The 26,730-nt window shown below is 32.3% G+C and overlaps 2 protein-coding genes and 1 long non-coding RNA gene across 6 annotated transcripts; 2 read left to right on the top strand and 1 right to left on the bottom strand.

The window, feature by feature from the left end:
* The first annotated feature begins 2,723 nt into the window (after window positions 1-2,723).
* On the top strand, window positions 2,724-16,928 carry LOC111006913 (uncharacterized). Of its 2 annotated transcripts, none has more exons than XR_002600921.2 (3): window positions 2,724-3,143; window positions 6,185-6,353; window positions 16,594-16,928. It is a non-coding gene; the product is annotated as an uncharacterized LOC111006913 (long non-coding RNA). The 2 variants fall into 2 exon arrangements; XR_015791690.1 differs by lacking the exon at window positions 16,594-16,928 and adding an exon at window positions 11,257-11,961 and having other exon boundaries at window positions 2,728-3,143.
* Window positions 10,525-11,886, bottom strand: LOC111006912 (uncharacterized). The gene is made up of 2 exons (XM_022279012.2): window positions 10,978-11,886; window positions 10,525-10,788 (listed from the first exon to the last, which is right to left on the bottom strand). Exons 1-2 carry the CDS (start codon window positions 11,884-11,886, stop codon window positions 10,720-10,722), a joined length of 978 nt encoding a protein of 325 aa, XP_022134704.1. The 3' UTR covers window positions 10,525-10,719.
* A 1,952-nt stretch (window positions 16,929-18,880) lies between the features above and the next one.
* On the top strand, window positions 18,881-26,336 carry LOC111007077 (Transcription factor TFIIE, alpha subunit). 3 transcript variants are annotated; one of them, XR_002600956.2, is made up of 11 exons: window positions 18,881-19,070; window positions 19,235-19,357; window positions 20,099-20,219; window positions 21,817-21,945; window positions 22,024-22,133; window positions 22,272-22,455; window positions 22,878-23,081; window positions 23,163-23,393; window positions 23,516-23,723; window positions 24,423-24,608; window positions 26,051-26,336. XR_002600956.2 is itself a non-coding variant. In XM_022279264.2 (10 exons), the coding sequence occupies exons 1-10, from the start codon at window positions 19,048-19,050 to the stop codon at window positions 24,521-24,523; spliced, it is 1,434 nt and encodes a 477-aa protein (XP_022134956.1). In that variant the 5' UTR covers window positions 18,881-19,047; the 3' UTR covers window positions 24,524-25,048. The 3 variants fall into 3 exon arrangements, 1 of the variants encoding a protein (XP_022134956.1); XR_002600955.2 differs by lacking the exon at window positions 26,051-26,336 and adding an exon at window positions 24,725-25,048; XM_022279264.2 differs by lacking the exon at window positions 26,051-26,336 and having other exon boundaries at window positions 24,423-25,048.
* Window positions 26,337-26,730: the final 394 nt, after the last annotated feature.

Below are 26,730 nucleotides of genomic sequence, written 5' to 3'. Positions count from 1 at the left end.
CCTTATGATATCTGATATACACCCGATGTATATTTGATATATGCTCGATGAATGTATATTTGATATACGCCCGATGGAAGTATATCTGATATACGCCCGATGGATGTATATTTGATATACGTCCAATATATCTCTGATATACATTAGATGTGCGTATTATACATCTAATATACATCTGATGTACCTCTAATTTATGATATACTAAATATATTTGTAATGATATACCTATGTATATCTTATCTGATATACATCTGATGTATATCAGTATTATATCAGTGGTATATCACATACATATTAATAATATAAACATAACATATATATTAGTGGTAAATCAATAAATAGTAAATAATATAATCATATAAGAAGTTATATTAGTAGATACATAGTTATATCAGTGGTATATCAATAGTAAATCAGATGTATATTAAGTGTGTATATATATATATATATATATATATATATATATATATATATATATATATCAATGCTACGAGGATAAATTTGACATTTTATTATTGGACCTCCGTTTTTTCTAAAAATTTTACTATATTTGCATATCTAAAATGCAGATGCTAAATTTGTTATTTCCTTCATATTTATAACTATCCCTTTATTTATTTATAAAACAAAATATATATATTAGTGTTATATCATTAGTATGCTATAAGGATAAATTTGACATTTTATTATTGGACCTCCGTTTTTTCTAAAAATCTTACTATATTTATATATCTAAAATACATATGCTAAATTTGTTATTTTATTAATTTTTTTTGCCATGTTTATAACTGTCCCTTTATTTATTTATAAAACAAAATTGGTTAAATACATCATGAAAGCCCAACAATCTAAAAGGGTTAGATTGTAGTAAATAGTTATTTCGAAGTTTAAATAATTACTAAACACAAACTTAAATTTTCAAAGAATTCAACCCAAAAAAAAAAAAAAATAGTCCAGGAAATGACGGAATGGGGACAAAATGGGGGCAGATGAGTGGATGATAGGTTAGGGTAACTGTAGCAATTAAAATGGCAGTGCCCTAATTTGGGACTTTTTTTTTTTTTTTTGGTGAAAAGTGAACAGTGGCCTAATGATGGAAAGGGATTAGGGCCGGCGGCCCAGGCCTGTAGGGCTAGTTGGACTTTGTGGGCTCTGGATGGCCCCACCCACTGACCAAGACGAATGGTCTACACTTTGTGCACGTCGTCTCCTGTCACCGCCCCTCTCACTCTCTGCCACCGCACCAACTCAGAACAAACCGAAAACTACGGGTGATATTTAATAATAATAAATAAATAATTATGTGGTATTACGATATTACTATGCTCCTTTCCGTTTATTGCTACGTCAAAATTGTATCAAAACCACGTGAAGTTCGTTCCTTCTATTTATTCTGTAAACAAAAGATAATATGATATTTTTGTAATATTAGATTTTTTCTCGACCTATATAGTCCCATTAGATATTACGTGGAGTTTACATTAGACGTAAAATTCAATATTTTAACATGTCCATGAATTTTGAAAATATTGATTAAATAAAATATTTAGGTAATTGAGAGATCTAATCGATACAATATTGAAAGTTAAAAGATTTGTTAGATATAAAATTTAAAGTTTAATAACTTATAGATGTAACCTTCAAAATGTAAGGTAATTTAACAGAAGAAAAAAAAAAATATATATATATATATATATATATATAATGGTTAATTATTTTATTTTTATCTTAAACTTTTAATTATATCCTAACCATTGATTTGAAAAGTGTTGCACTTTTTCTTTTATGGTTACTTTCAACCCCACTAATTTATAGAAATTTCGATAAAAATCTCTACCAAATTACTGCAGTCTAGCAAATAAATTCGTAAAATAGATGGTTACACAAGTTTTCTCGAAACTAACTTCAACAAAAATCTAAATTTTTTTCAATACAACAATATCAATTGAGATAGAGATTCAAATTTAAGACATTTTAATAGAAAATAAATGCATTAACTAGTTGAGTTGAATTAAGTTAATAATAATCCAACTATATTGTGTTGTCTCTCTATATGAAATCCAATCAATTTTAAAATGGACAATATTATTTGTTATCCATTGAGAATATATGAGATTTTTCTTTCTTCTGAAAATAATGATTCAAACAAAAGTCTCAAAATTGCACGCTTTTACAAAGTCTAAGACACAATTTTTTGAAATTAAAAGTTTAGATCATGCAAATTATTATTATTTTTATTATTATTAGTTGATCTCAAAATATTAATTGAGTTTGAGATTATTTTGTAAATAGATAAGACGCTTTCATACCTTTCTTAGTATATTCAAAACGAATTTGAAAATCATATAATTAAAAATACTTAAAAAGTACCTAAGTACTCTCCAAAGAGGCACGATTTAATAATAAACAAGTATCAAATTCAAAATTCAAATCAATATATAAAAGCATGTGAGCGTGCACAAAATATGTTGAAATGGAACATTATACTCACTCGAAACGCACTATTCCCATTATACTCGCTTGAAACTCACTCTTGTAGTGCGGAATTCAAATGCCAAATCTTAAACTTGAGGTACCTCAATGCACTCATTTTGATTTTATTTTGGATGAATTTATGTGCATGTTTGAAGGGTTGGTCCCATGGGTAGAAGGTCCATGCAAAGTAAAGCCAAGAACTTCACCTAATTTGAGAAACTAAATCACGCAAACCCATCAATTTCAGATTCTCTCTCTCTCTCTCTCTCTCTCTCTCTCTCTTCATGTTTTTACAGTGCCATTTTCAAAAGGCTTTAGTTTTCCTCAGTCTTTTGCTCCTTTTTTCCTTCCCTTTAAATTTCCCTTCTTACTTCTTTTCCACTGATCTCTCCCTCTTCTCTCGCATGAGAATTCTCTTCAAAATTAAACTTTCATGTCTCTTTCTTATGAAAAAGTCCGCTCGTTCCCCTTTAAACTCGATAAAGCTGCTTCGCTCCTCCAAGAGACGGCTTTTTGGCGTACCACCAAAACCCCATTTCTCAAATACCCTATTCTTCCCCTCTTGATCCCTCTCATCTCTGATCTCCAAAGCTTTTGGAATGGAATGGGAGCGTTTGGTAATTTCACTAATCAACCCTCCATAGCTGCTGAAGCTTTCCCAAATCCAGGTTCCTTTTTTTTTTCTTTCCAATTTTCTAATTAGATTCAAGTATTAAGTATATTATAGTACAAGCATCTGTTCTGTGTTATTTTTCAATGATTTTGGTTGTTGGATTCATAGATTATGCTCCTTTACCTTTTATTTTTCCTTCAATTCCTTTAATTTTTGTGGTATGTGGTCTCAGTTAGCTATTATTGGAACCACAAATTTAGGACTAAGCAAACACTGTTGGCTAAAAGCCCTTTTACAGTCTCTACTCTCTAGCTACCTTTTCCCAAGGATATACTTATAGATGAGAGGAAACTGTGAGTTCTCTTCTTCCTTCGTCTACCCTTTCATTATATGCAATTGCTCGTTCCTCAATTTAAATCTTAACTAATATCTTTAATCATTGAGCTACATACAAATTGACGTGATAATATAATGAAGGCGTCTCTTTTTGTATGTATGTTTCTCACGCACTTTTTTATGAAATGGTAAAAAGATAATACAGAAGGAAGGCGGCGTACTTTTGCATGATATTTGATATGATGTATCAATTTTAACTTTTATACGAAGATATGTAAAATCGAAGTGTTTGGTATATTGATTAGATTATAAAATATATATTTGATATGAAATATAATTCATATATACTTTCTAAGACTTGAGTTGAATTTTTGTTGAAACTTAACTTCTTTGAGAGATTTATTCGGTGGTCGACTTCGTGTGTTGGGTACAACTTAGTTTTGTGCGAGGGTTGATTTTTATTAAAATTAGTGAGTAGGAAATTTTTACTTAAAATCAACTTTAGAATTTAATTTGATAAATTGAAAGAAGATGTACCTATTATTGTCAAATTTTTGGTTCTTAAAAATGGAAACAAAGCGAGTTGAGATTTATTTAATCTGGTCCTTCAAAATCCATGTTTATCTTCATCAATACCAGTTTTCTATAATTTTTAATCAACTTAAGAAATATTTTTAAAACTAGAAATTAGCTCTCAAAGTTTTATTAAAAAAGGGGTTAAAATTTCATCTATATATATATATATATATATATATATATATATATATATTTTTTTTTTGAAAAAAAAAGTGAAAACTAAGTAAATTAAAGAAAATATATGAGTAGGGATAGGAGAATTGTGGCACCTGATCCCAATCTCCCATGTTTTCTCCTTTGTGCATTATTGCAAAAAATATATACTTTATATCTTCAATCAAATAATCCACTTGACCTTTAAGATACATTGAATTGGATCACAAAAGTTGATAATATCATTATTTTGTAACATTTTAACTCAATGATTCCACCCCCAAATTTTATTGTTCTTGTTTAATATGCTTTTCTTTCAGTCATTTCATCATCATTAACATATGTTATAAGAGTTTATTTGGATAACATATTTGAAATATGTTTCTTGGTTTACTAGAAAAAAAAAAGAAGAAATTGTTTTTGGTTTTTGGTTTCTATAACTTTGTATTTTAAAAATTTCTGTCTTCTTTGCTTTAATAGAAGATGATAAGTTTTCTTTGAACACAGGATATCAAAAAAAAGTATTAAATTGCTTTTGTCCTTATCAATCAATAAGCCAAAAATTGAAAAAAAAAAGAAAAGAAGATTCCACCGAAAATTATTAAAGTTAAATAAAAATATATTAAAAAAAAGAACTATATAAGTTTATATTTTCAAAATCTTAGCATAGATGAGAAAATTTGAAATTTGAACTACTATTATATGAAATGTATATATTTAATAAAGAGATTAAAAAGAGAAAACATGGGAGAAAAAGAAAAGTCGGTCCCAAAATAATAGTGGTTTTTAGTCAAAGTATTATTTTTTAATTGAGTTAAGAGTCTTTAAGATTTTTGTTATAAAGGACACTCACAGTAAAAAAAAAAAAAAAAAAAGTCTTTTTAACACTTTAGTAATTTGAACTCCCATTAGGAATCTTAGTCCAATAAAGTCGAAGGTTGGACTATTCTCTTGCCTAAAGGCAAATTCGAATTCCGATCTCAGAAAACAAAAAAGAAAAACCCTAATTGAACATTTAGAGATAAATATAGTTTAACAACAAAAAAAAAAAGTGAAATAATGGAAGTGGCTCCTAAAAAATGGAAGACTTTTTATTTTGTTTAATTTAGGGGCAGTTCCATTTCAAGAGGGCAGAGCATCTATTGGAAATAAATAACTAGAAACTTTTTTTTTTCACCAACTCCAAAAGATTAAAGATTAAAGAAAAAAGAGTAAATAATCTGTGTCTGTGTTTTTCCTTGTCCTGGTGTACTATACAAGAATGGCATCTTTTGCTTTTTGAATTGTCTTCCTCTTCAGCCATTATTAGGGTTTCTTTTCTTCCTCTTCCAGCTGAAATTATGGGCATATTTCTGGGTTTTGCCCTAGCTCGGGAGCAGGCAGATTTGAAGGCTGGTTCCCAAATTTTCAAAATTTTCTACTTTTACGGTTTCCAGATGAGATCTGATCCTGTTCTTCGAGGAGATTGCAGAAAGGGCTAAAATATATGCTTGAGTTCTTTTAATAAAATTTTCAATTTTGAAAATGAGGCAGAGATTTCTCGAAATTTGGACATGTATTATATTAATTAGAAATTACGAAAATTTGGTTCTTGTTCAGAAAAAAGCAAAGGGCACAATAGAAAATGAGGCATGATTATGCACCGCCCACAATCTTGAATTCAATGTAGCCATTCAATTGTTGCCCAAATCAAACACTTGTATAATCTTCAATTCAATGATCATCTTTAATTATATTTATTATTCATCAAGTAAGTAAGTAATCAACTTTAATTATATCCTGATCTAAAAACCAAGTTTGAAAACGCTTTTGAAGTTTGAACATGGTTGGGTTTTGATTTCTCTTACTTTTTACTTTACCAAAATGATGGGATTTGGGAATATGCTTTTTTGCAATTTAGAGGAAAGACAAGTCTCATGTATTGTTCCCACTTTTATCCTTTTGTTATATGTATACAACAGAATATAATTATTCCAAAGAACTGCCTCTCTTTCTCTCTGTGTCTTGTGATTTTGTCTGTTATTGTTGCAGAGGCTATTTTTTTATCGGGAGATAACTCCAATCATTTCATTAAAGAGGTATATGAGAAGCATACAAAAGAAAGAGGTTATAGAAAGGCACTCCGCCTTCAGTCGTCGGAGTCCTATTTTTGATCTTTTGGAGATGATTCTATCGTATGAAATTAGTTCTCCGACTTCAGGTAAGTTTTCTTCTTCTTCTACTCTTTTTTTTTTTTTTTTATATCTTCCAATTCTGGACATGTCTTCTATTTGTTGAATTATATTATCATTATTTAGTTCCATGAACGAGGATTCAATACTCTAACCTTTTGGTCGAAGTTATAATAAGTCTTAATTGATTGAGTTATACTCCGATAACAAAAATCAATAATTGAATATACCATTTGATTTTGAGCTGTGTTATAATCCTATATACTATGAATATTAAATATATGTTTAAATTCTATTGTCATCTATTAGCATGATCATGACATAGATATTTACTTTGTCTAGTTACTTTTTTTTTCTTTTTTTCGAAAAATTTTACCTGGTTACTTGATAGATTAGACGATGTTTAGATATAAATAAATATTTAATACATTAAGTTGAGAAAAAAATTAAATTATGTTAAATAATAAGTAGTACTTGGTAAATGTTTTTGTCGCTCAAGGTTTTTTTTTTGTTAATAAAAATGATTATTGGATTAGAATAACTTTTATGCAAAATTTATAGATTAGAAATGACAAGTTTTTGAATTACTCCTTGATGATAGAATTTATTGAGATTTACTATGTCCTAAAAGATAATAATTACAAAAGAAAACTTTAAATTAACTTATAAATATTACCCAAATCATGTTTTAATTTCTTTTTAACTCTCAAGCAACTCCGAGATATTTCAAGTTATATAAGAATATAGTTTTGTTTTTTTTATTTAATATCTCTATATCTGAATGAAAATAAAACATCAAGAGAATTTAAAAAAAAAAAATAGAAGGTTAAGTGCAAAATTATTATCAACAACAACACTTTAATTTTTATTTACGCAAGATTTCAAACATTTTAGAAATATAAAAAGGGTAACCAAATTGTTATTTTAAATAACTAAACAAAAGATTGCTATCAAAATAATTAGGGCTAATGTGCTAATATTTCTGTTTTCTATTTGTTATTTGTTATTTCTTCTGCTTTAGAGAAAAAAAAAACTATATTTGATAATTGATACAGCTTTTTTATTGTGAAAAAATAGAACTATTTTGACAAATTTTAAATTAAAAAACTAATTTTTTTCCCCTAAAATTTAGTTTTTAAATAAAATAGATCAAAATTATTTTGTCATATTTAATTTTAGAAAATTTTATTTTACATTTTTAAAGTAAAAAAGTAATAAAATAATGCTTTTTAAAAACATAAAAATTAGTTGGTGCTTGTTTTCAAAATTTGTGTACTTAAAAATGAGAAACACGAATAATGAATAATTACTATACATTTCTAAAAAAATTAGAATTAAGAAATACAAATGATCAAGAAATGTGAACATTACCTCAAATCACTCCATAATGTCTCAAATACTGTTCTTTATTTGTAGAAAGAATTGGAAATAGAATGAAAATCGAAAAATGGTTGTTGGAAAGAAAACGGGTTCCATAATATCATTTTCTTTAAAACTATTTTTTGTTAAAAAAATTTGTTCTTTAGTTGTACAACTGTTTGGAAATATATATTTTATTATTATTTTGTTTTCTCATTTGTTTCTTCTCTACGTTGTAAAGTAAAACACAATTGAATCAAAGTAATTCTTAAAATAATTAATTAGTATATATAAATTTTAGTTTAGTAAGACATTTAAAATAAGAAAATATTGTTTTTTGAAATGTTATCCTTCCAAACAAAGCTTTTAACATTAAAAATAATAATAATAATTTCATTTTTTTAATATATATATATATATTTTAAATAAAAAATAAGTCAAATAAGTTATAATTTTACCAGTAGACACACAACCTCATTAAAAAAAAAAAAACAGAAATTAAACCCTAAATCACAATTACTAAATTCACATTCATTCTATTTTTCCCTGTAAATAGACTATATTTGAATAACAATGAATTCTCCTTTAGTTTTTGAGGCAGTTTATTTTTATTTAGCTACAAATATACATAGAGCCCTGTTTTCAAAAAAAAAAAAAAGTAATTATAAATAGACTCATGAAAATAAATATAAAGAAAAGTAAGGTTTCAATATTATTTAGTCATCTACTTTTGACTTTGATTCATTTTGACTATTGTACTTTGAAAAAGTGATCGATTTGCTTCTTATTTACAAAATTTTAGAAACCATTTATTACAAACTTAGGACTAAAATTCAACTCCTATCTTTCAAGAAATTTGGCGAGTGAATTTAGGTAGAAAATTATGATAAAAATAAATGAGATAAAAATGAAAATAACATACTAAAATGATAACTTTGGTTTTTTAAAAGAATCAAAAGAGACGTTTCGAGAGTACACACATTAACTAAACTGAACAAAAATAATGAGATATTTTAAAAGTAGAGATAATAAAATAAACCAAAATCAAAACTACTAAAATAGCATATTTAAACCTAAATAAAACATGGAATTTAGCACAAAGAAATGGACGAGAACCTAAGCCTTATATAAACACATGATTCTCCAGAGCCTCCACCATAATCCAAACCTTCTAAACCTAATATATCTCAGCATCACAGGCTTTATGAAGAACTATATATTATTCAACATACTACAACTATTCTTCAGAATCAAACAGGAAAACAAAAAACACTTTCTTTTTGAGGAAAAAAGTGCTGCAATTATTGGCTCAAGAAACAAACTGAAAGGACTTTTGAGGTTGTGCTCATAATTAGGAACAAGAATAGTTTAACCTTAAAGAGTAGAAAGTTTTCCCAGGTTCATGCATGGTATCTTAAGGCTAAACTCGACTTTTCCATGCGTTTCTCTTCCAATATCAGCCAAAGCGAGTATAGCTTGGTAATTGGCATATATCTCCAACCAAGAGGTAAGTTTGAACTCACAATATGTACCCCTTTCTTTTTAGAATACAATATGTGAGAGTGAGAGTTCGAATTCACAATCCTTTAATCGAAAATAAATGTCTTAATCAATTGAGCTATGCTAGATTGATAGTACAATTTGTTGGGGGAGGGGATTCAAACTCATAACCTCTTGAATTGAGGTATATGTCAATTACCGCTGAGCTATGTTTGTTTTGACAATTAATGGTATTTATATATATGTACTCTCGATGAAAAGAATTACTATATATATATATATATGTAACGTACCTATAATAGAAAACTGTCATATATAAGTGTGTGTGATTAATGGCGTAGCATCATTAGGAATGTTGAAAAAAATTTCTTAGTACGTGTGAATGGAATGGAATTATACATAATTAATATGGGTTTGGTATGCAGTGGATAATGGATTAATCACGGGTCATTCAATCACTTCCTAAAAGTTTGCCCACAATTCTCTCTGTAATGCACTTACTATATGGATTTACAAGCATAACATAAAATGTTTAGATTCATATAATGAGAACCTATAATTATCCTCTAATATAATCTCTTTTTTCTTGTATTAAATTTTAAATTTCTCTTCCCTTTCAGTAGAATTTTAACATAATACACAGAAATGGTAATTAAGGTAATTAAAAACTCTCTTATCTTTCTTTTCCCGGGATCTTTTCGATGCTCAACAATCTAGGCTGGATCTTTTTTTTTTCTTTTTTTATGGATCGGAGGCTCCTGAGCTCGTTGAGCTCTCATACTATCTTAATGCTATTCCTAGGATTCCATCTTCAAAATCTACTGACAATTAAAAAAAGTAGTCTTTTTGATGTGGACCTTTAACACTCCACTCGAAGAATTATAAGGCTGATCTAGTGTGATATATCTTAGGAACAAAGCCAGAAGCGAGAGGAAAACTTTAAAATCTTTAATATTTTGAATTTGTGACAAACTAAGAGAGGGAATTGACTTTTCACCTTTGTTCTAGAAAAATACTTTGCTAATGTTTAACAAATAAGAGAGAAAAATGCAAAAACAAGAACTCTTTTTAAAAAATAATGAGTTTGTCAATTTTTTTTAATAGTAATGAGAACACTATTTGGTCTCAGTCAAGAGCCAAGTATTTCCACCGAGCTTTCTAAGCTTTTATATAGTTTTATTTTGAACTCTCACTTAGAAAGTCTCAAACTTTATATGTATATGGGATCATGTTATCGTATTTACTCTATATATTCAAGATTTTACGCACTATAATTTACTATTTTCTCACTATTGTGAGATTGTATTTACCTCTCTATCTTGGAGCTAGAAAAAAGTTAGATTGTAGAAAAGAAATTAATGCTATTAACAAAATGAAGATGTTTTTGTGTAATTATACACTCCAAATAGAAGAGATCAGAAATAGGGGCAAACACAAAGCATATATAATGAGAGTAATAATTTTTACCATTGGACAAACTCTCAAGTATTGAATTGATCATCTGAAAAGTGGGAGTTGGCCGGATCAGTAGGAAAATTAACATATGCCATGATTGTTGTAGGCCTCCCATGGCTTTCCAATGAATTGGAAGTCTCCAAATGGATGCTGTGAAACCCCAAATTATAAGAGAGAAGTGGTCAGAAAACATATGGTTTGTACTTTGGAAATTTTCTTGGCCTTTATCTGTTTGATAATATGCATGTTTGTCACAGCCAAAAAGGTGTATAGATCGAGTACGTTAAAAAGTACTTGTAATTGTCACATGAGAATTGAAGAGGAATTATTGGAACTTACTTCTTGGGGACTTCCATTGTTGTTGTGAAGAGAATTGTAGATAATGGAGTTCGATGATGGGCTCCACGGCCTCCCCATCATCATCAAACAATCATGATCAGGATCATCATCTATGATTATTCCTTCATCTCTTCTCCTTAATTGCTGATTATCAATCTGCTGATGAGTGCCTGCAGATTCCTCACTACCTGATGAGCTTATTTTGCTTACATCTTGTTTTCTTCCTTCAATTTCCTCAATTGGATTTCCTTCTGACAACAATTTCTCTCTAATTTGCAGCTGCTTTTCCCTCGTTCTCGCCCTCGCCCTCGCTCTCGCCTTCTCTCGACACTCTCGCGCCCGAGGGTGGAACAATGCAGTCTTCCTGGCAGCTCTCCCTCTCTTCTCTTTCGCCATTGCTTTTCGTCCCTCTTTCTTGTTATTGTCGTCGACGACGACAACAGCGGCAGTCTCGTCAATTCCCGACACCACCTCTCCGTCGGAGACCGACGAGGGGCTGTTGTCCCTCGATAGCTTCTTGATAGCATGTCTAGACTGGAACAGCAGCCACTCCACGGTTTTGCTGGCCTTGTCAACTCCAAGCATGTCTTGAAGACCAAAAAATTGTCTAGCCACAGGGAGAGACAGCCGCATTCGGCGGTCCCTCGGCCCTCTAAGGGTGTTGATTTTGCTGTGCCTGTCTCTCTTTGATGAGGCTCTTTTTCTTTGGCTCTGCTGCTGCTCGGCCATATTGCTCATCACATGGTCTGTAGAAACATTGGTGAAATTTGATGGGTGATGAAGAAAAATGTCTTCTTGTTGAAGAATGAGGCCGGGAGTGTCATCAAAAGGAGAAGGAAAGTGGAAATTTGAATGGTCCGGGAAAGAGATGGGGTTGTGGCCATGGTTACTACTATTGAACATAAACATATCTTAAATCTTTTATCTTAATCTTCCTTGATTTGGAATTTGCACCAAAAGGAACCAAAAAAAAAAAAAAGCAAACCCTAGAGGAGCATAATGGCAAGAACATAGGAGAGTGCCAAAACCCCAATTGAGATTTGAGAGTGACAATTTAACCAAAGAGAGATGATGATGAAAGCTTCTTGAGAGAGACTTGTGTGAAGAAATGGGAGATGAATGGTGAAGGGAGAAAGAAAATGGGTGGGAGGGAATTTATTTTGAGGCAAGTTGTAGTCATCTTTTTGAGGGGTAAATAAGGGTTTTTTTCTTCTTCTTTCTTTTGGGCAAAAAGTTGGATCTTTTCGAGTGAAGTGATACAGAGAGAGAGATGTAATGGGGGAAGAAGTGAGTGGACAGAAGACACCTAGTATTTGTGCCACACTTCACGTGGTTTGCAGATGATGATTTTGACACACCCGACCACTCTAAGACACACCTAGCGCTAGATAAGATATTTATTACTAATATCTTTGATCTTACACTTTCGAATTAATGCTTTAGTTTCTATTCTTTAGGAATTGAAATTGGAAATAATTGAAATGAGAATGTTATTCGTTTGATGTTGTTTACTAACCATAAATTTTCTAGAATCGAAAAATAAAGATAGTTTGATATTGTCTAAAACTTTTTATAATCAGAATATGAATCAGATATGTGTAACAATTACTAGTGTATTTTTTCTCATTTCTAACTAATTACAAATATAGTATTATACTAATTTTTTTATTAAAATAATAATAAATTTTAATTTATTCTAATACTATTTTGTTATAGTAAGTATTTTTTTTTATTTTTTTATTACTAACAAATAATAAATAATTAAAATTAAATTACATCATTAAATATAAATTTTGGTTAGAACAACCATCATTTAATATAAAATATTATTAAGTTTTTTTGTATTATTTTTAATAATAATAAATTCTATTTTAGTACGTAGGTTTAGTCCTTAACAAGCAAGATCTTATAAAGTTCGTTTGTTAGAGATTATGAAAAATAACTTGAGGACCAAATTAGGAATTACCAAATTAATTTATAATAGAACTTTGGTATACTTCCACCTTGATGGAATCTTTCATAGCAGGAAATAAATGGCTAGAGATCTAGACGATAGGAATTAAATCATTACTAACTAAAGTTTATAGATTAAATTATTACAAATTTGAAAGTATATAAACTAAATAGAAAAACGGTATAAGTTTAGGGACTAAATCAATACATTACCTATTATATTTCATTCTTCGAAATCTTCCCTTTCATCAGCAAAATTTCTCGAACTTTCAATTGGGTTTCGTTTTTCTCTCTTTTAGGACGTGGGTTTGTATTATTACTAAAAAAACACAGCCTTTTTTTAGACACAATTCATACTGGATTAAGGATGGAAAAGAATGTTGGTTTCAAAACGTGGGTTAGGGTTTGTCAATATCTCTATCTAGTTGTGGCAACTTTATTTTTATATCTAATGTAGCATTTGCAATTGGTGATACCAAATACCAAATTTATGTGCGATGATGTGGCAAGTCCACGTGGCTGTGGCCTGTGGATAGGCATATATATAACCCTAGGAGTGAAAGGACAATTATTTCACTACTTTGAAAGGCCTGCCCTAGAGAGGCAATGGTCTGTTGACTGGTTTTTTTTTTTTTTTTCTTCTTCTTTCTTTTTCTTCTCTACCTAATGTCACTTTCAATAAAAAGGAGAGAGAACTTATCTCTCTGTCTCTCTCATTTCTCTTTCACATCTATCAAAAGAAAGAATGTTGTTGCTGTTGCTGTTGCTGGTGCTGGCTCCCTTCCATGCGTGCTTATCTATTTAGCATTTTCTTCAAGGGAAAGGCCAATAAAGCTACCCTTATATATCCCTGCCCTTTCCCTCTCAAGAACCCAAAAAAAAAAAAAAAAGGATAATACTCCCGTACAAACTAATCAACGGAGTCAATTCCTACTACCCACTACTAAGTTTTTGACGAGTGTATTGATCACTTTTCCTTAATGTGCATTCCTCTCTTCTACGTATCAAAAACTTAGGTTTCGTTTTATAACCATTGGAAACTTATGCTTGTTTGTTCACAATTTCTTTAGTATGTTTTCATCATTCTTACAAACACATTTGCATTCTCACCCAAATTTTAAAAGAAAAATTGTTTTCAAAATTTTACTGAGATTTTGAAAACGTATGTTTAAAAAGTTGATGGCATGACACATATAATACATAGGTGGAATTAGTAGTTGTTAGCTTAATTTAAAAAAAAAAAGAGCACACAACCTAAAGACTTCCCAAGCTGTGTCACCCAATTTAATATTAGGGATTCGGTGCATTATTGCTGATATGATCGCACTCAATTGTAGAAAACAAAAAACAAAATAGTTATCAAACGATGAACAGTGATTCAGCTATTTTCAGTTGACAGAGAGGTATAGCTAGAGAAGCTTCTGAAAAACCCTAGCCATGACCACAAGAAAATCCCATCCACAGCCCAAATTCCAAACCCTAAAGCCCTTTCTTCCCCAAAATTGGCCTTTCCATTTATACATGCCGTCTCCTCCCACTTACATATCACAATTCTCTCTCTCTCTCTCTCTCTCTCTCTCTTTAGAACTGACACAATTACGGAGAACCACTCATGTTATTGCAGAGCTTGGTAATTGAATTGGGTTGTTCCCGGGTTGCTTTCATTGAGAACAAGATAAGCATCAAAAGAAAGAGAAAAAAAAAAGGGTTCTTTGAATGTACAATTTGTTGGGAGGGAGTGGGTGATGGTGAAAGCTAGCTAGCAGCAAACAAATTAAACCCTAAAAAAAAAATTAAAAGAAAAAAGCCCCAAAGTCCAAGTGCCTTTCATGTCCTTGCCTGTGTTCCTCCCTGCCTCCTCTACCATAATATATATTATATTTATTTTTCCATTTGTGGTTGAGACTTGAAATCCCACATTTTTCTGCTCACACTCATTTGCATTTTAGGCTTTGAGGGGATGAATTTGAACCCCTTTTCCCCTCCCAAGAGTGCAACCACACCACTTTGAAATTTGGATGTGCCTTTTCGTAGGGCACCACTTACACAATTTTTTTCCCTAAGAATTTTAGGGTGTTAGCTTGGTATGCAATCAAAATTCTCTTTCTTATTTTCATAATAGACGATACCACAAAGCCTCACGTGTTTATCACTACGCGTTTCTCAGAGGACTTACTGTACTTACAGATATCTTTAGCCAATTATGTCACCCTTTTTTTTTCATTCACAGTCCTTTAAATTAGCAACCTGAGTATTATTATTTTGTTTGTTGTTAATTTCTTATCTGGTCTCTGGTTGTGGTATTTAAAGGGCGGTGATGGGAAAGAAAGTCCATGTTCCATGTTTTGCTTTTTATCCTCTCCCTCTGTGTTTTAATTTGCGAGCAGTAGTGTCAGATTGGTACTTGCTTCTTCTGATGGACATTTTAATGGACCTCTCTTTGCCTAGCTGATTCCATCCATTTTTTGAAACTCTTTCTAGCTAAAATCATGTACGTGTAGGACCTCTCTTACCGATTCCATGATCCGTGCGCTTTGAGATTAAGAAGTCGAGTTTATGTTTAGTGTGCCAAATTCCTTCTATACGAGCACATGAAGTGCACGTATGATCGCTGCTTGTATGCGATTCAAAGTACGCTCAATACAATAATCTATGGTGATTGAGGCAAACAACGTCCCTTTATCGGCTAAAAGAAACTTGATGATTAATCTAACCCCAACTTTTTTTTTGTCAAGGACAATAGTAGCCTAGGTATATTCGTAATGGTACGAGGCATTTTGGATAAAACTAAAAGCGTTGAGACAAACAACGCCCCTTTATCTCAATGGCTAAAAGAAGCTTGATGATTAATTTAACCCCGTCTTTTTGTTAAGTTTGTTAAGGACAATTAAGAGTCGAGGTATCTCCACAATGGTATGAGGTAAAAAAAACTAATCTATTCCCATTTTTTGTTAAATTTGTTAAGAGCAATGAGTATATCCACGATGACATGAAGCATTTTGGATAAAACTTAAAGTAAAACCGTGAGAGCTATGCCTAAAGTAAAAGATAATATTATATTATTGTAGAGGTATTTGGGGTAGTTTTGTTAATCGTGTTGTTATTAACAAAGTAAGAAAAAGAAAGTTTAGTATGCATATATTCCATATTCTCTCCCTAAAGTAGTCCTTTTAGTGGGAGCAAACAAATATTCTTCATCAACACTCATTTCTTCAAATTACTCTATTCAAAGTACTAAACTTGAAAGTGTCAAGAATTCCCTTGACTAATGTCGAAAAATACTTATTACTTATCGGTCAATTTTATCTTTCAATGACTACCATTTTAATAAAACAATTATCTTTGTTGGCGTTGGACCATTAGTTCAAAGGGACCAGAGTAAATTCTGGAAAATTTAAAGAGAATGAGTTCAAATCATGGCGGTAATCTATTTAGGACTTAATATCCTAACTATCAAATTAACACTTGTTTCAATCGAAGGTTAAATTAAAATAAAAATAAAAAAGTGTAAGTAATATAATAAACACTAGCCATGTCTTGTCTCGGGCCTCTCTGTATATGAACTCCAACATATAATTGAATTCTATATATATGATACCAAATCAATATACATTCACTTCTGGAAAGAAAAAAAGCTGTATTTATAATCATTGTTATTGACAGAACACAGGGGCAATGGGAGAAATTACTTTTAACCTCCCAAAGAAGAAGCATTGAAGCTGCCAAGAAGATGTAGACAACAAGGTGTGAGTGGACCATTAAGTTCAAAATTCATAGAACATTAAGAGAAAATTGCAGCCTGAAATGATTATCCTATCATTTCCTTCCTGAAATAAGAATAAAAGGGCTCACTAAAGCCTAATTAAACCCATCACATATTTGGTCGCTATATATTTTCCAAGTGATATATAAAGAATTGAAGGTTCGAATCTTCACTTTTACAAGTTTAAACTAAAAAGATTATGTTCTTTTATTCTTTAACTCGTTAAATAAAAGGACTATTGAATGAGATTTTAATCTCGTACATGCATGCTCAATATCAGTCTCTCGTTAGATTTTACCATCATTCACACATAACGCATTAATGTTTGTCAGAATCAAAATTAATATTTTACTAATAATTATCGTTTGATTAGTTTTTTTATTATGAATTTTATGATGTGACAATTTTTAAATGGCGGAGGACATGACAAGTCACTACCTCATAAAACATTATTACTTGAATTATGTTTTAAACGATATAAGGTGGTCAAACTTGCTGTCGTTTTGAGAGATAGTTAAGCTTTATTCATTATAGAATTTTTATAATTTGTTTTCAACTGTAATTAAAATAACTTTGATGCGTGAATCAAATACAGCATGTAAAACTAAGATTTAAAGTACGAGGGCCAACACGAGCACAACTTAACAATTAAAACATATATTTCTCTCTCGAAGATTAGTCGTTGAAATACCCCCTCGAACTTGAAAAAATATATTAAAACATAATGACTAAAAATGCAATTTAACTTAAACATTACCTTTCTTTGGATTTCTTTCATATTAATGATATATACAAAGGAAAAAAGAGCCAAAGGTACAGACAGGAAAGAAGCAACTTATAATATGCAGTTTTGTGGTTTTATATTTGTGTATATGCAAACATAAAATAGATATTATATATATTGTGGTGTTAATTATAAATATCTAAACTCTAGGGGTGGTGCACCACAGAAAAATTTGAACTTTTTTTTTATTGTACTAAGAAATTATAGTGCGAAAGGCTTGGCTGTAAGTTAAGTTGTGTGTAACGTACAGTACTGCATGATTTGTGGTTCTTCTTCGTCTTCATCAGCCCCAATAATTTTTACAGTACAGACTCAGTTACGAGTTTGAGAGGAATCCACTCCCTTTTTACTATTTCCATTCACTTTTTTCTTGGTCCCTTTTTCCCTTCTTTGTTAAGAAAATGCTCGGTATCTTCACAGTTTTGCGATGATTTGATATTGTCTACTTTGGACATAACTCTCGCGGCTTTGTTTTTTATTTCGTCTAAAAAAACCTCATGTTAATAGAGATAAATTGTCTTCTCTTCATAATCAATGTGTGACTTTGTTTTGGTTATTTGAACCGTATATTTTTTTCCTTTTTTGTTAAAAAGTATTTATTGTAATTAAGAATATATAGTGAAACTAGAGCATATACTAACCAACCAACCCTTGTTACTTTCCAAAAAGTTAAATAACAAATTTGATGAGAAATGAGAAAATGAACCATTATGGATTATGTTTTCAAAGAATTAGAAATAAGAGAAAATAAAAATAAATAAAAATGTTATGAACGAGTCTTAAATAATAGACATTTTTATTTGTTTAGCTTAGTTTTAAACACCTCTATAATTTTAATAGTTTCAATTTGAGTAAAAAAATTAGGGGTTTAGTTTTCAAGTGGGTTAACTTTGTTTAAGGACAATTTGTAAAATTTTAACTAATTGAGTTATATTTATGTTAACAAAATAATCGACAATTATATGAAATGGTTCCATAATATTATGATAATTGAATTTTGTAGTTGAAATATATATATATGGTCCAATTTGAGCATAATTGAGTAGATAGAATATCTATTGCCGAGATGGTTTGATTCTCACCTCATAATTATTGAAACAAATATATACGGATGTATTTAAGAAATTTTTGAAGAAATTGAAAAGAAAAAAAGCAAAAGTGATCAAGCCCGAAATCATCGTTGGGTTGGGGTTGGCCCATGGGTTAGCCCAAAATTCGATCCGAAACGTGTAATCAAGCCCGATTCTCGAAACTGATCTGAGGCGATGGTCCTTTAAACAGGCCCAGTAAAGTGGGCCGATCAAAGCCCGTTTACTCATGGACCCGAGACAACGGGGATGACCCGACCCGTAAATTCCCCTTTGTTTCGTCTATTTATGACGGCCAATGCCCCCATCTTCTTCCCTTTTACCATTTTTCCCACGACTTTCAGATCTCTCTCTCCGCAGCAGAAACTTGCTCGAATAGAAAACCACAAAAGGAAAAAAAAAAAATTCAGCTCACATGTAATAGCAACACCAGCTCAAAATATTTGATTGAAGAATTGAAACCGAGTTCATTTTCAACCACGATGAGTATTGAACCTTTTAACAGGTACTTTCCTCTATTAACTTAGCCCCTCTCAAATGATAAAATGGCAATTTGAATATCTTCTTTGGCCGTCCCTGAATGCTCGGCAATGGAACTGTTTTCTGTTTTTAATTCTTCCCAGGTTTGGCTTAATTTGTTTTGCTGAATGATCTTGATCAATTGGGCAGGTTGGTGAAGCTGGCTGCGAGAGCTTTTTACGATGACATTACGACTAAGGGGGATAATCAGCCCAAGACTGGTCGGAGTGATAATAGAGGAATTGCGGTGGTTGTTCTTGATGCTCTCACGAGGTACTGCCCTTTCGCGTTTTGTTTCTTGGAAATCTTTATCGCCACCCAATATGTTGTTACTGAGAAATTGAAAGGAGGAGAGTTTCATTAGTGGACCGAGTTCTGGTTAGTTATGTTAGGATTATTGGACGGGGAACTCTTTTTTGATTTTGAGCTTATTGTACTTTTAACCGGGTTCTTGGTAGTTATATTTCCAGACTAAGCTCGCCACTGTTTTGTACTCCCAATTCTGGGTGTGCTGGAGTGGAACAGTTAAATCAATGGATATCATGGTTGTTTATTTATGTTTCTTGAAACTTATTAGTGTACGCTATTTCTCAAGTAAAGCTGAGTTGAAGAAAAGCAACACTGATTCATTTCATTCATATTGATGTAGCCTTCTCAATAGCTTAGTTGTATTTTTTTCTTCCTTCAAGGGGAGGTTATCATTTCATTTTTTCTTATTATTAGTTCATCTGCTAAAGAACAAGATCCTGTTTTTCAATCTAGATTGTGGATGGTCTGAGCAAAAAGCTGATTCAAAATGACATTTTTAAGTTTCTTAATTTTTTACCATAAAGGATTTGGGAGATGATCCTGCCTAAGGTTTGTAATTTTATGTTCATTATATTTCTGTTCTTCAACTTGTTATGATGATGAAGCCATGCATGTATTATCTCCTTCTGCGGATCTTGTGAGCTGTTTTACTGCCACATTTTTTCTTTATTTATTTATAGCATTTGTTGTTGTATCCTGTCCTAGACGACAATGGGTTCGGGAAGAAGATTTGGCAAAGAACTTAAAACTACATTCGAAGCAATTGCGTCGAACCCTAAGGTTCCTAGAAGAGGAAAAACTGATTACCCGAGATCATAGAAGGGAGGTCAGTGCTGACTCTATCTATCCATCTTGTTCTTGTGCCTATTAGGTTAGTAGCTTGGAATATCTTAGTATGTTTTTCAGAATTTTAAATTGATTGTCTATAGCACCTAAGGTGCTTTTGTTGAATAGAGTTTGTGGTTTGATTTTGGTAAATTTAGTTAAAAAGAAATAAAAAAGTGTTTCAAGAAGCGGGAAGGCATGTGGAGAGCCTTGGGAAGTTAATGTTTTTGTTACCTCTTGGTGTATTTTGTTTAAATTTGTTTGTAATTTGTCATTTTTTCTGTCTGTTCTATTTGCCAATAGGAGAGCCTTTTTTTTTTATATAATTTTTGGTGGATTGTTCATATGCTTAGTCCAAGAAAGAGAGAAAAAAAGTTGTTGGCCAGAGGAATGGCCAAATAGGCTTGCTGATGACAGGTAGTAACGGATTTTGACAAGAAAAAATAAATCTTGTTATCTTCAAGAAAATCTCTGAAGTTCTTAAATAAAAGGCTACTTTTTTGCAAGTTAGCCTTAGATCTGCATGAGTGCCACTAGCACTTTGGAGCATACTAATAGATATAGTTTACTTCATGCTGTATCCGTGATAGACTGCTGTTACTAGTGCTTATATTGCTTTACCTTCTTCCTTGTACTAGACATATGGACAACCCACTTTTCTCTCTTGTATGTGTTACGTCATTTTAGATCTTCACTAGTAGGGAGATTAGAAAATAAAAATAAAGGTTGGAATTAAGTAGAATGATGTTCACTCCCATCTTCTCACTTTTTTCTCTCTCATCTTACCTGTGATCTTTTTGCATTTCTTCATCTGAAGCTGATTAACATACGTGGTATGTAAACTTGTCTGGTATACTTTTTTTTGAACAAGATACGAACTTTTCATTGATATATGAAAAGGAACAAAATTGTTCAAAGATACAAACTCCCGAAGGAGTGATAGAGAAAGCAAGAAATAGAAAATAAAACATAAGACAAGACTACAAAGGAGAAATAAAGGCCTTCCAATTCATACAAATCATACTAGGGGAATACGAAGAGAACAGATCGGAAAGAGCACACCATTGAGAAGCTTTGAATTGGCAATGTTGAAGCATTCCAACGGCAGGCGACAAGAATCTTCAAAAATCCTTTGATTTCTCTCAAACCATAATTCTGAGATGATAGCCTTAAATCCATTAAATCCAAAGTAGATTAGCTTTGGTGCCAACCCAACACCATGTAGAATCTGAAAAATATTATTAGCAGCCTCACGATCCCACACCCATACTAATTGGAACATCTGGAGAAAAAGATTCCAACAAACAGCAGCATATGGGCAGAAAAAGAAGACATGATTTAAGCTTTCTTCATTTTCTGCACATAAAAAGCAAATGGATGGCTGTAAAGCCATCTTAGGAGACTTTCTCTGCAAGATATCTGCTGTATTAACTTGTCTGGTATACTTCATACAGGAAAATCTATTTGAATTCTGTTAAATATATTGCTGCTTAATTATTCATACTTTTTAATGTGGAGCAGCGAATCAATGAGTTATCTTAATATGATAACATTATTTATAGGCACGCTCTTCAACTTTTTGCTATTTACTTTTCCAGACAGCTAAGGGAGCAAAGATATTTAGTGCTGCAGTTGCTGCCACGGCCGATGGTCAACAGCCAGGGAAGGAGGGAGATGAAAAGATTAAGATGCACACACACTCTTATTGCTCGCTAGACTATGCTCAGGTTCTTCTTCTATAGGGTCACTACTGTAATAATAATAATTCTGATCAGTTACCTTATTAAAGCTAAACTTGGCTACAGATCTATGATGTGGTTAGATACAGAATGCACCGGATGAAGAAAAAACTGAAAGATGAATTAGAGGACAAGAACACAGTTCAAGAGTATATATGCCCCAACTGTTCGAGAAGGTTTTGATGATATGGTTTCTCTCTCTTTAAAAAATGTTATGTTCTTTCTATGTTTTTGTCATTTTAAGGAATCAAACATACACTTGTTATTGACTTCTTACCTGGAAGCAAGCTTGAAAGTTGTATGATATTGATTAGATACACTGCTTTGGATGCTCTGCGGTTGATCTCTCTTGAGGATGAATACTTTCACTGTGAAAATTGCAATGGAGAGCTGGTTGCAGAGAGTGACAAACTGGCGGCGGCTCAAGGAGGGGATGGAGATGATAATGCCAGAAAGCGACGGCATGAAAAATTAAAAGACATGCTTCAGAAGATGGAGGTTTTTATCTCTGGATTGTGTATTTTACTTTAATGGATTTTACATTTAGTATAATGACCCAAAAGAAATGTATTCTGAATCATCATCATTTTCATTTTTTTTCCCTTTAAATCTTTGTATGTAATTTAATGAATTTCTATCTCAGGTATAGTTCTTTGGTGTAACGAGCTGATTTTTTTTCTTTAAACAAAGAACACTTGTCCTATAGAAAAATCATGATTCTCTTCTTCTCGGCTTCTGTCTATTCCAAAATTTATGGGGATGGCTGATCACAAAACTCTTTTACCTTTGTTAGCGTACAAGAACACTGACCTTGAAGCCATGTTTCTGAAAAAGTTTATGTGGGATTGTGTTTTTCTCCTTGAGTTTGTGTAGGGATGTTTCTATTGCTAAATGTTGACGAGTAAGTCAAATAATTGCAGGTCCAACTTAAACCTTTGATGGAACAACTCAGCAGAGTCAAAGATTTGCCTGTTCCGGAATTTGGAACTCTTTTAGCATGGGAAGCTCGTGCAAGTGCAGCTGCACGTGGGGCAAATGGTGATCTCAACGGTAATGATCCCTCGAAGTCATCGCAAGGTTTAGGATATGGGGGAACACCAATGCCTTTTGTTGGAGAGACCAAGGTATCCCTTCCTCATGCTTGTTATAGCTCTGGATCTTGAAAGGCACCACTCTAACCACTCATAAACTCATGAATCTCTTAGGTTGAAGTTGCCTTTTCTGGGGCTGAGGGCAAGGGAGTGGATGTTAAATCTGAAACTGAGAACACGGGACTGAAAGTTTTACCACCTTGGATGATCAAGAAAGGAATGAACCTCACAAAGGAACAACGTGGGGAGGTCAAAGAGGAGTCAAAGATGGATGCTGGTTCAGCTGCTCAGTTTTCTGATGATAAAAAGTCATCGGCCAATGACGATGATAAAACGAATTTTCAGGCTCGTTCAATAAGATTAGCTCTTTTCATTTTTTACTCATAACTCAAGTGCTTTTCTATCCAAAAATCTAAAATGGAAAGAGATTATATGATCTCATGTACTGGTGGTTGACTGTACTGTAGGATGAGTATGTTAAAGCTTATTATGCTGCTATACTGAAGAAGCAACAAGAACTTGAAGAATCTGCTAAGAGACCAGAGGAATTATCCAGTACAGAGGTTACTGAAAGTGTGTCTAATGCAAATTCCAGTCGCCAGGTGGGAATGAAAGCAAAACGTGAAGGGGATGAAGAAGATGATGATATTGAGTGGGAGGAGGCACCAATAGGGGGTCAGACATTACTTTCTTTTCATGTTTGACTCTTTAGGTTTTTATGGTGTTTTTCTTTACTTATTATTCTGCCGTGCAGTATAATACCTCGACAGTACCATAGATTAGTAAATGAAGTAAACAGCATCACATGCTTTATCTGTCTTGGTATTCAGCATGAATTTATATGAAAAAAAAATAATAGCTTCTCGGTAATGGTCATTTTATTTTGTGTATGAATTTTATATTTTCATGCGGCTTTAATGTTTTACTCATTATTTGTGTTTGGAGCTGTGGACTGACGTTCTAGTTTTAAAACTTGATTGATTACAAATTGCCATTATAATTTTATCATGAAACTTCCGGGCAGTCGTACCTTGCCAGCTTTTGAGATGAATAGTCATTTCAAACTTGCATATCAAAGTCACTGTTGTGTCCTTGGAGTTTCGAAAAACATTTAATGATGAAATGCTTTAGGTTCTGAATTATTGATTTTGCAGTCTTACATTAGATTTGGTTATGTTTCCTGGATTAACTTTATAAAGACGTTGAAATTGTTATGTAAACAGTTAACTAGAACTTTTCTTTCTTGGTTGTGGCATATTTTACACGGGTAAGTAAGCTGGGTTGAGGAAGAACCTTTCTGGCTTAACTTTAATAGATACTGGATGATGCTTGCCTCCAATCACCTAATCTCTTACCTTTCATGTCATATGACAGGTAATGCAAATGAAAATTACAAGGTCGGTGACTTGAATGTTGAAGCATCAGCTTCGGTAGAGGATGAAGAAGAAGATGACGTGGATTGGGAGGAAGGTTGAAGAGGCAAAGAGAAGTTTTATACCATAAATCTGATACAAGGTCATGGTGCGTTCCTTCCATCTGCAAGGCCTTAAATGAATTGAGGTAGGAGCTCTGCAGTTAATCTTGAGCAGCTGTGTTACCTGTTATGTTGGAGCCGACTTTAAACATCCCCTAACCTATAATTGCTTGATTTTCTGCTGATATTCCTTCTTGGGTAGTCCGATGAATTGAATTGTACTCCACCAGTTTGGTGTGCTGGAAGAAAAGTTCAAGGAAAGTTGATATCAATTGAATTTTTACTCATCAAGCAAGTGTGTGGGAAGAAGAGAGGAGTGATAATCCATTTCTTACCAATTACTGTGGGATAAACTCTTGTGCAAACTTATTACCTGGAGCAATATGGTGTATTTACAATAGCTTTTATCTCTTCAGCTGATAGGGAAGTTCAGAAATAAAGATAGCTGACTGTCAAACATTATCTCCCCTCTCCCTGTAGAAACAACAGAATACAAGAATTCAATATCTTTTTAAACTTTGCATAATGCATGTGCTTTATTTGTATGTTTATATATTCACATATTCAAATAGATTACAATAACAATCAACACCTATTGTTAGACCACAATTTCTTGCAACACTTCCTTTAGGACATTTCTTATTGAGTTGAGTTATTAAGAGTTTTCTCGTGTTGTTTCTCTGTAGACTACAACACTTCCTTTATGGTCATTTCTACAAATTATCTTGCAATGGACATGCAGCACCTTCTACTATATCTTCTTATCATGTTGCCCTCTCTTCATGCTTTGTTTATATCAACTTTGAGGATAGAGAATAAGGTTGCACAACTTCTGAGCTAAATAGGCAGTCTAGAAAGTGATTGAAACAATCTTAGTGGGGTAGCTGGAACGAAAGAACGAAGAGGAAGAGTAGTAGAACTAGAAACCATTGACAGTGACATACCAGATGTGAACTAATACACCAAAGTTTCCGAGTGATATTTGGTGGGAAGTGTCTGTTGTTTAAGCAAAGTCCTAGGTGGAGTGATTTGACTTCCCCCCTCCCCCCTCTCATCAGTTTTTCCAACCCATGCCGACATTTCTGCATAAGAATTGTCGCCCCCATTTACATTGTGGTGATGATCCGATGGTCAATATTTTCTAGGAGACATGATGAAGTGTGATAAGATAAAGCATGATATCCAGGAGAGGACATAGCCGACAAGTGACTCATAAAAAGGCCATTCAAAGCTCATTTTCCCACCTCCGGAAGAAAAGGGGCTTCTTCTGCTTAGTTTTTACTAAAAAAGATTGTTTAGGAACTTGTGTTTGCACACTCAACCATATTGGATCTTTGTTCTTTCTGTGTTGCTTGCACTCGTGTAGGGCTGGCATTGGAGCTTAGATAATGCCTTCAAATGGAAACCTTAACTAGTTCTTCCTGTTTTCGAATTAGAACCCAGAAGAGGATGAATAAAGAAGTGCTTTTTTATGATTCTCTTTTACAGTAGAGAGTGTGAAGGAAGCAAGTGTTTTTTTTATATACAGGCGTGCAGGTGAAAGTGCAGGTGAATTACCCATTAACTTGGTAATTCTTTAAAAATGGAAAGCAGAAGCAGAAGAAGAAGACGAAGCAAGTCAAACAAAAAACCATGTGAAACCAATATGTTTGTATTATAAGGTAGATGCCAAATTACGACTTCCAGTTGCAGCATTTCATATTTGAATTTATTATTAATTTTGTATGAGTTGTCCCCTAATGGACCTTGAAACCTGCATCCCACACACCCACTTTACTTGTAAAGTTGGATCAAATTAAAAGTTGCTTACGAAAGTCAGCCATGTCTTTGCCCATTTCCTTCTTTTAAGTTTCAAAAAAAAAAAAAATTAATAAATAAAAATGGGCATGTTTTGCTGGCTCCTGCAGTGCCTCAGATTATACAAATCTTGTTGATTAACATACAAGACACAGTTTTATATGTTGAAATAAACCATATTTTTAATCCAATGAACACACAGTAAGTTTTATTATTGCAATTAATTGAGTAAAAAAGTTTAAAGATGTTCGGTTTCTAGTTAACCAAACAAACTTACCCTTTTCTTTTCTCTCTCTCTCTCTCTGGGTTTTGTTAATATATAATTCAAAGTTTGACAATCTGCTTTAAATGAGCCTTTGTTCCTTTAACGCAAAGGAAGTTCTCATTGAAACAAGAATTCTCGACAGTTCT

The sequence above is a fragment of the Momordica charantia genome (assembly GCF_013281855.1).
Source record: "Momordica charantia cultivar OHB3-1 chromosome 6 unlocalized genomic scaffold, Mcharantia_2.0 BLBB01000006.1, whole genome shotgun sequence".
Classification (NCBI taxonomy): domain Eukaryota; kingdom Viridiplantae; phylum Streptophyta; class Magnoliopsida; order Cucurbitales; family Cucurbitaceae; genus Momordica; species Momordica charantia.
The sequence above is the reverse complement of the archived record's forward strand: the minus strand, read 5'-3'. Positions and strand labels throughout refer to the sequence as shown.

Bases quoted from the DNA above. Each gene is read 5' to 3' on its own strand.
- LOC111007077 (XM_022279264.2), top strand. From the start codon at position 19,048: ATGAGTATTGAACCTTTTAACAG. The intron at 19,071-19,234 runs GTACTTTCCTCT...TCAATTGGGCAG, and splicing joins AGTATTGAACCTTTTAACAG to GTTGGTGAAGCTGGCTGCGA. The intron at 21,946-22,023 runs GTTCTTCTTCTA...ACTTGGCTACAG, and splicing joins GCTCGCTAGACTATGCTCAG to ATCTATGATGTGGTTAGATA.
- LOC111006912 (XM_022279012.2), bottom strand. From the start codon at position 11,886: ATGTTTATGTTCAATAGTAGTAACCATGGCCACAACCCCATCTCTTTC. The intron at 10,789-10,977 runs GTAAGTTCCAAT...GGGGTTTCACAG, and splicing joins ACAATGGAAGTCCCCAAGAA to CATCCATTTGGAGACTTCCA.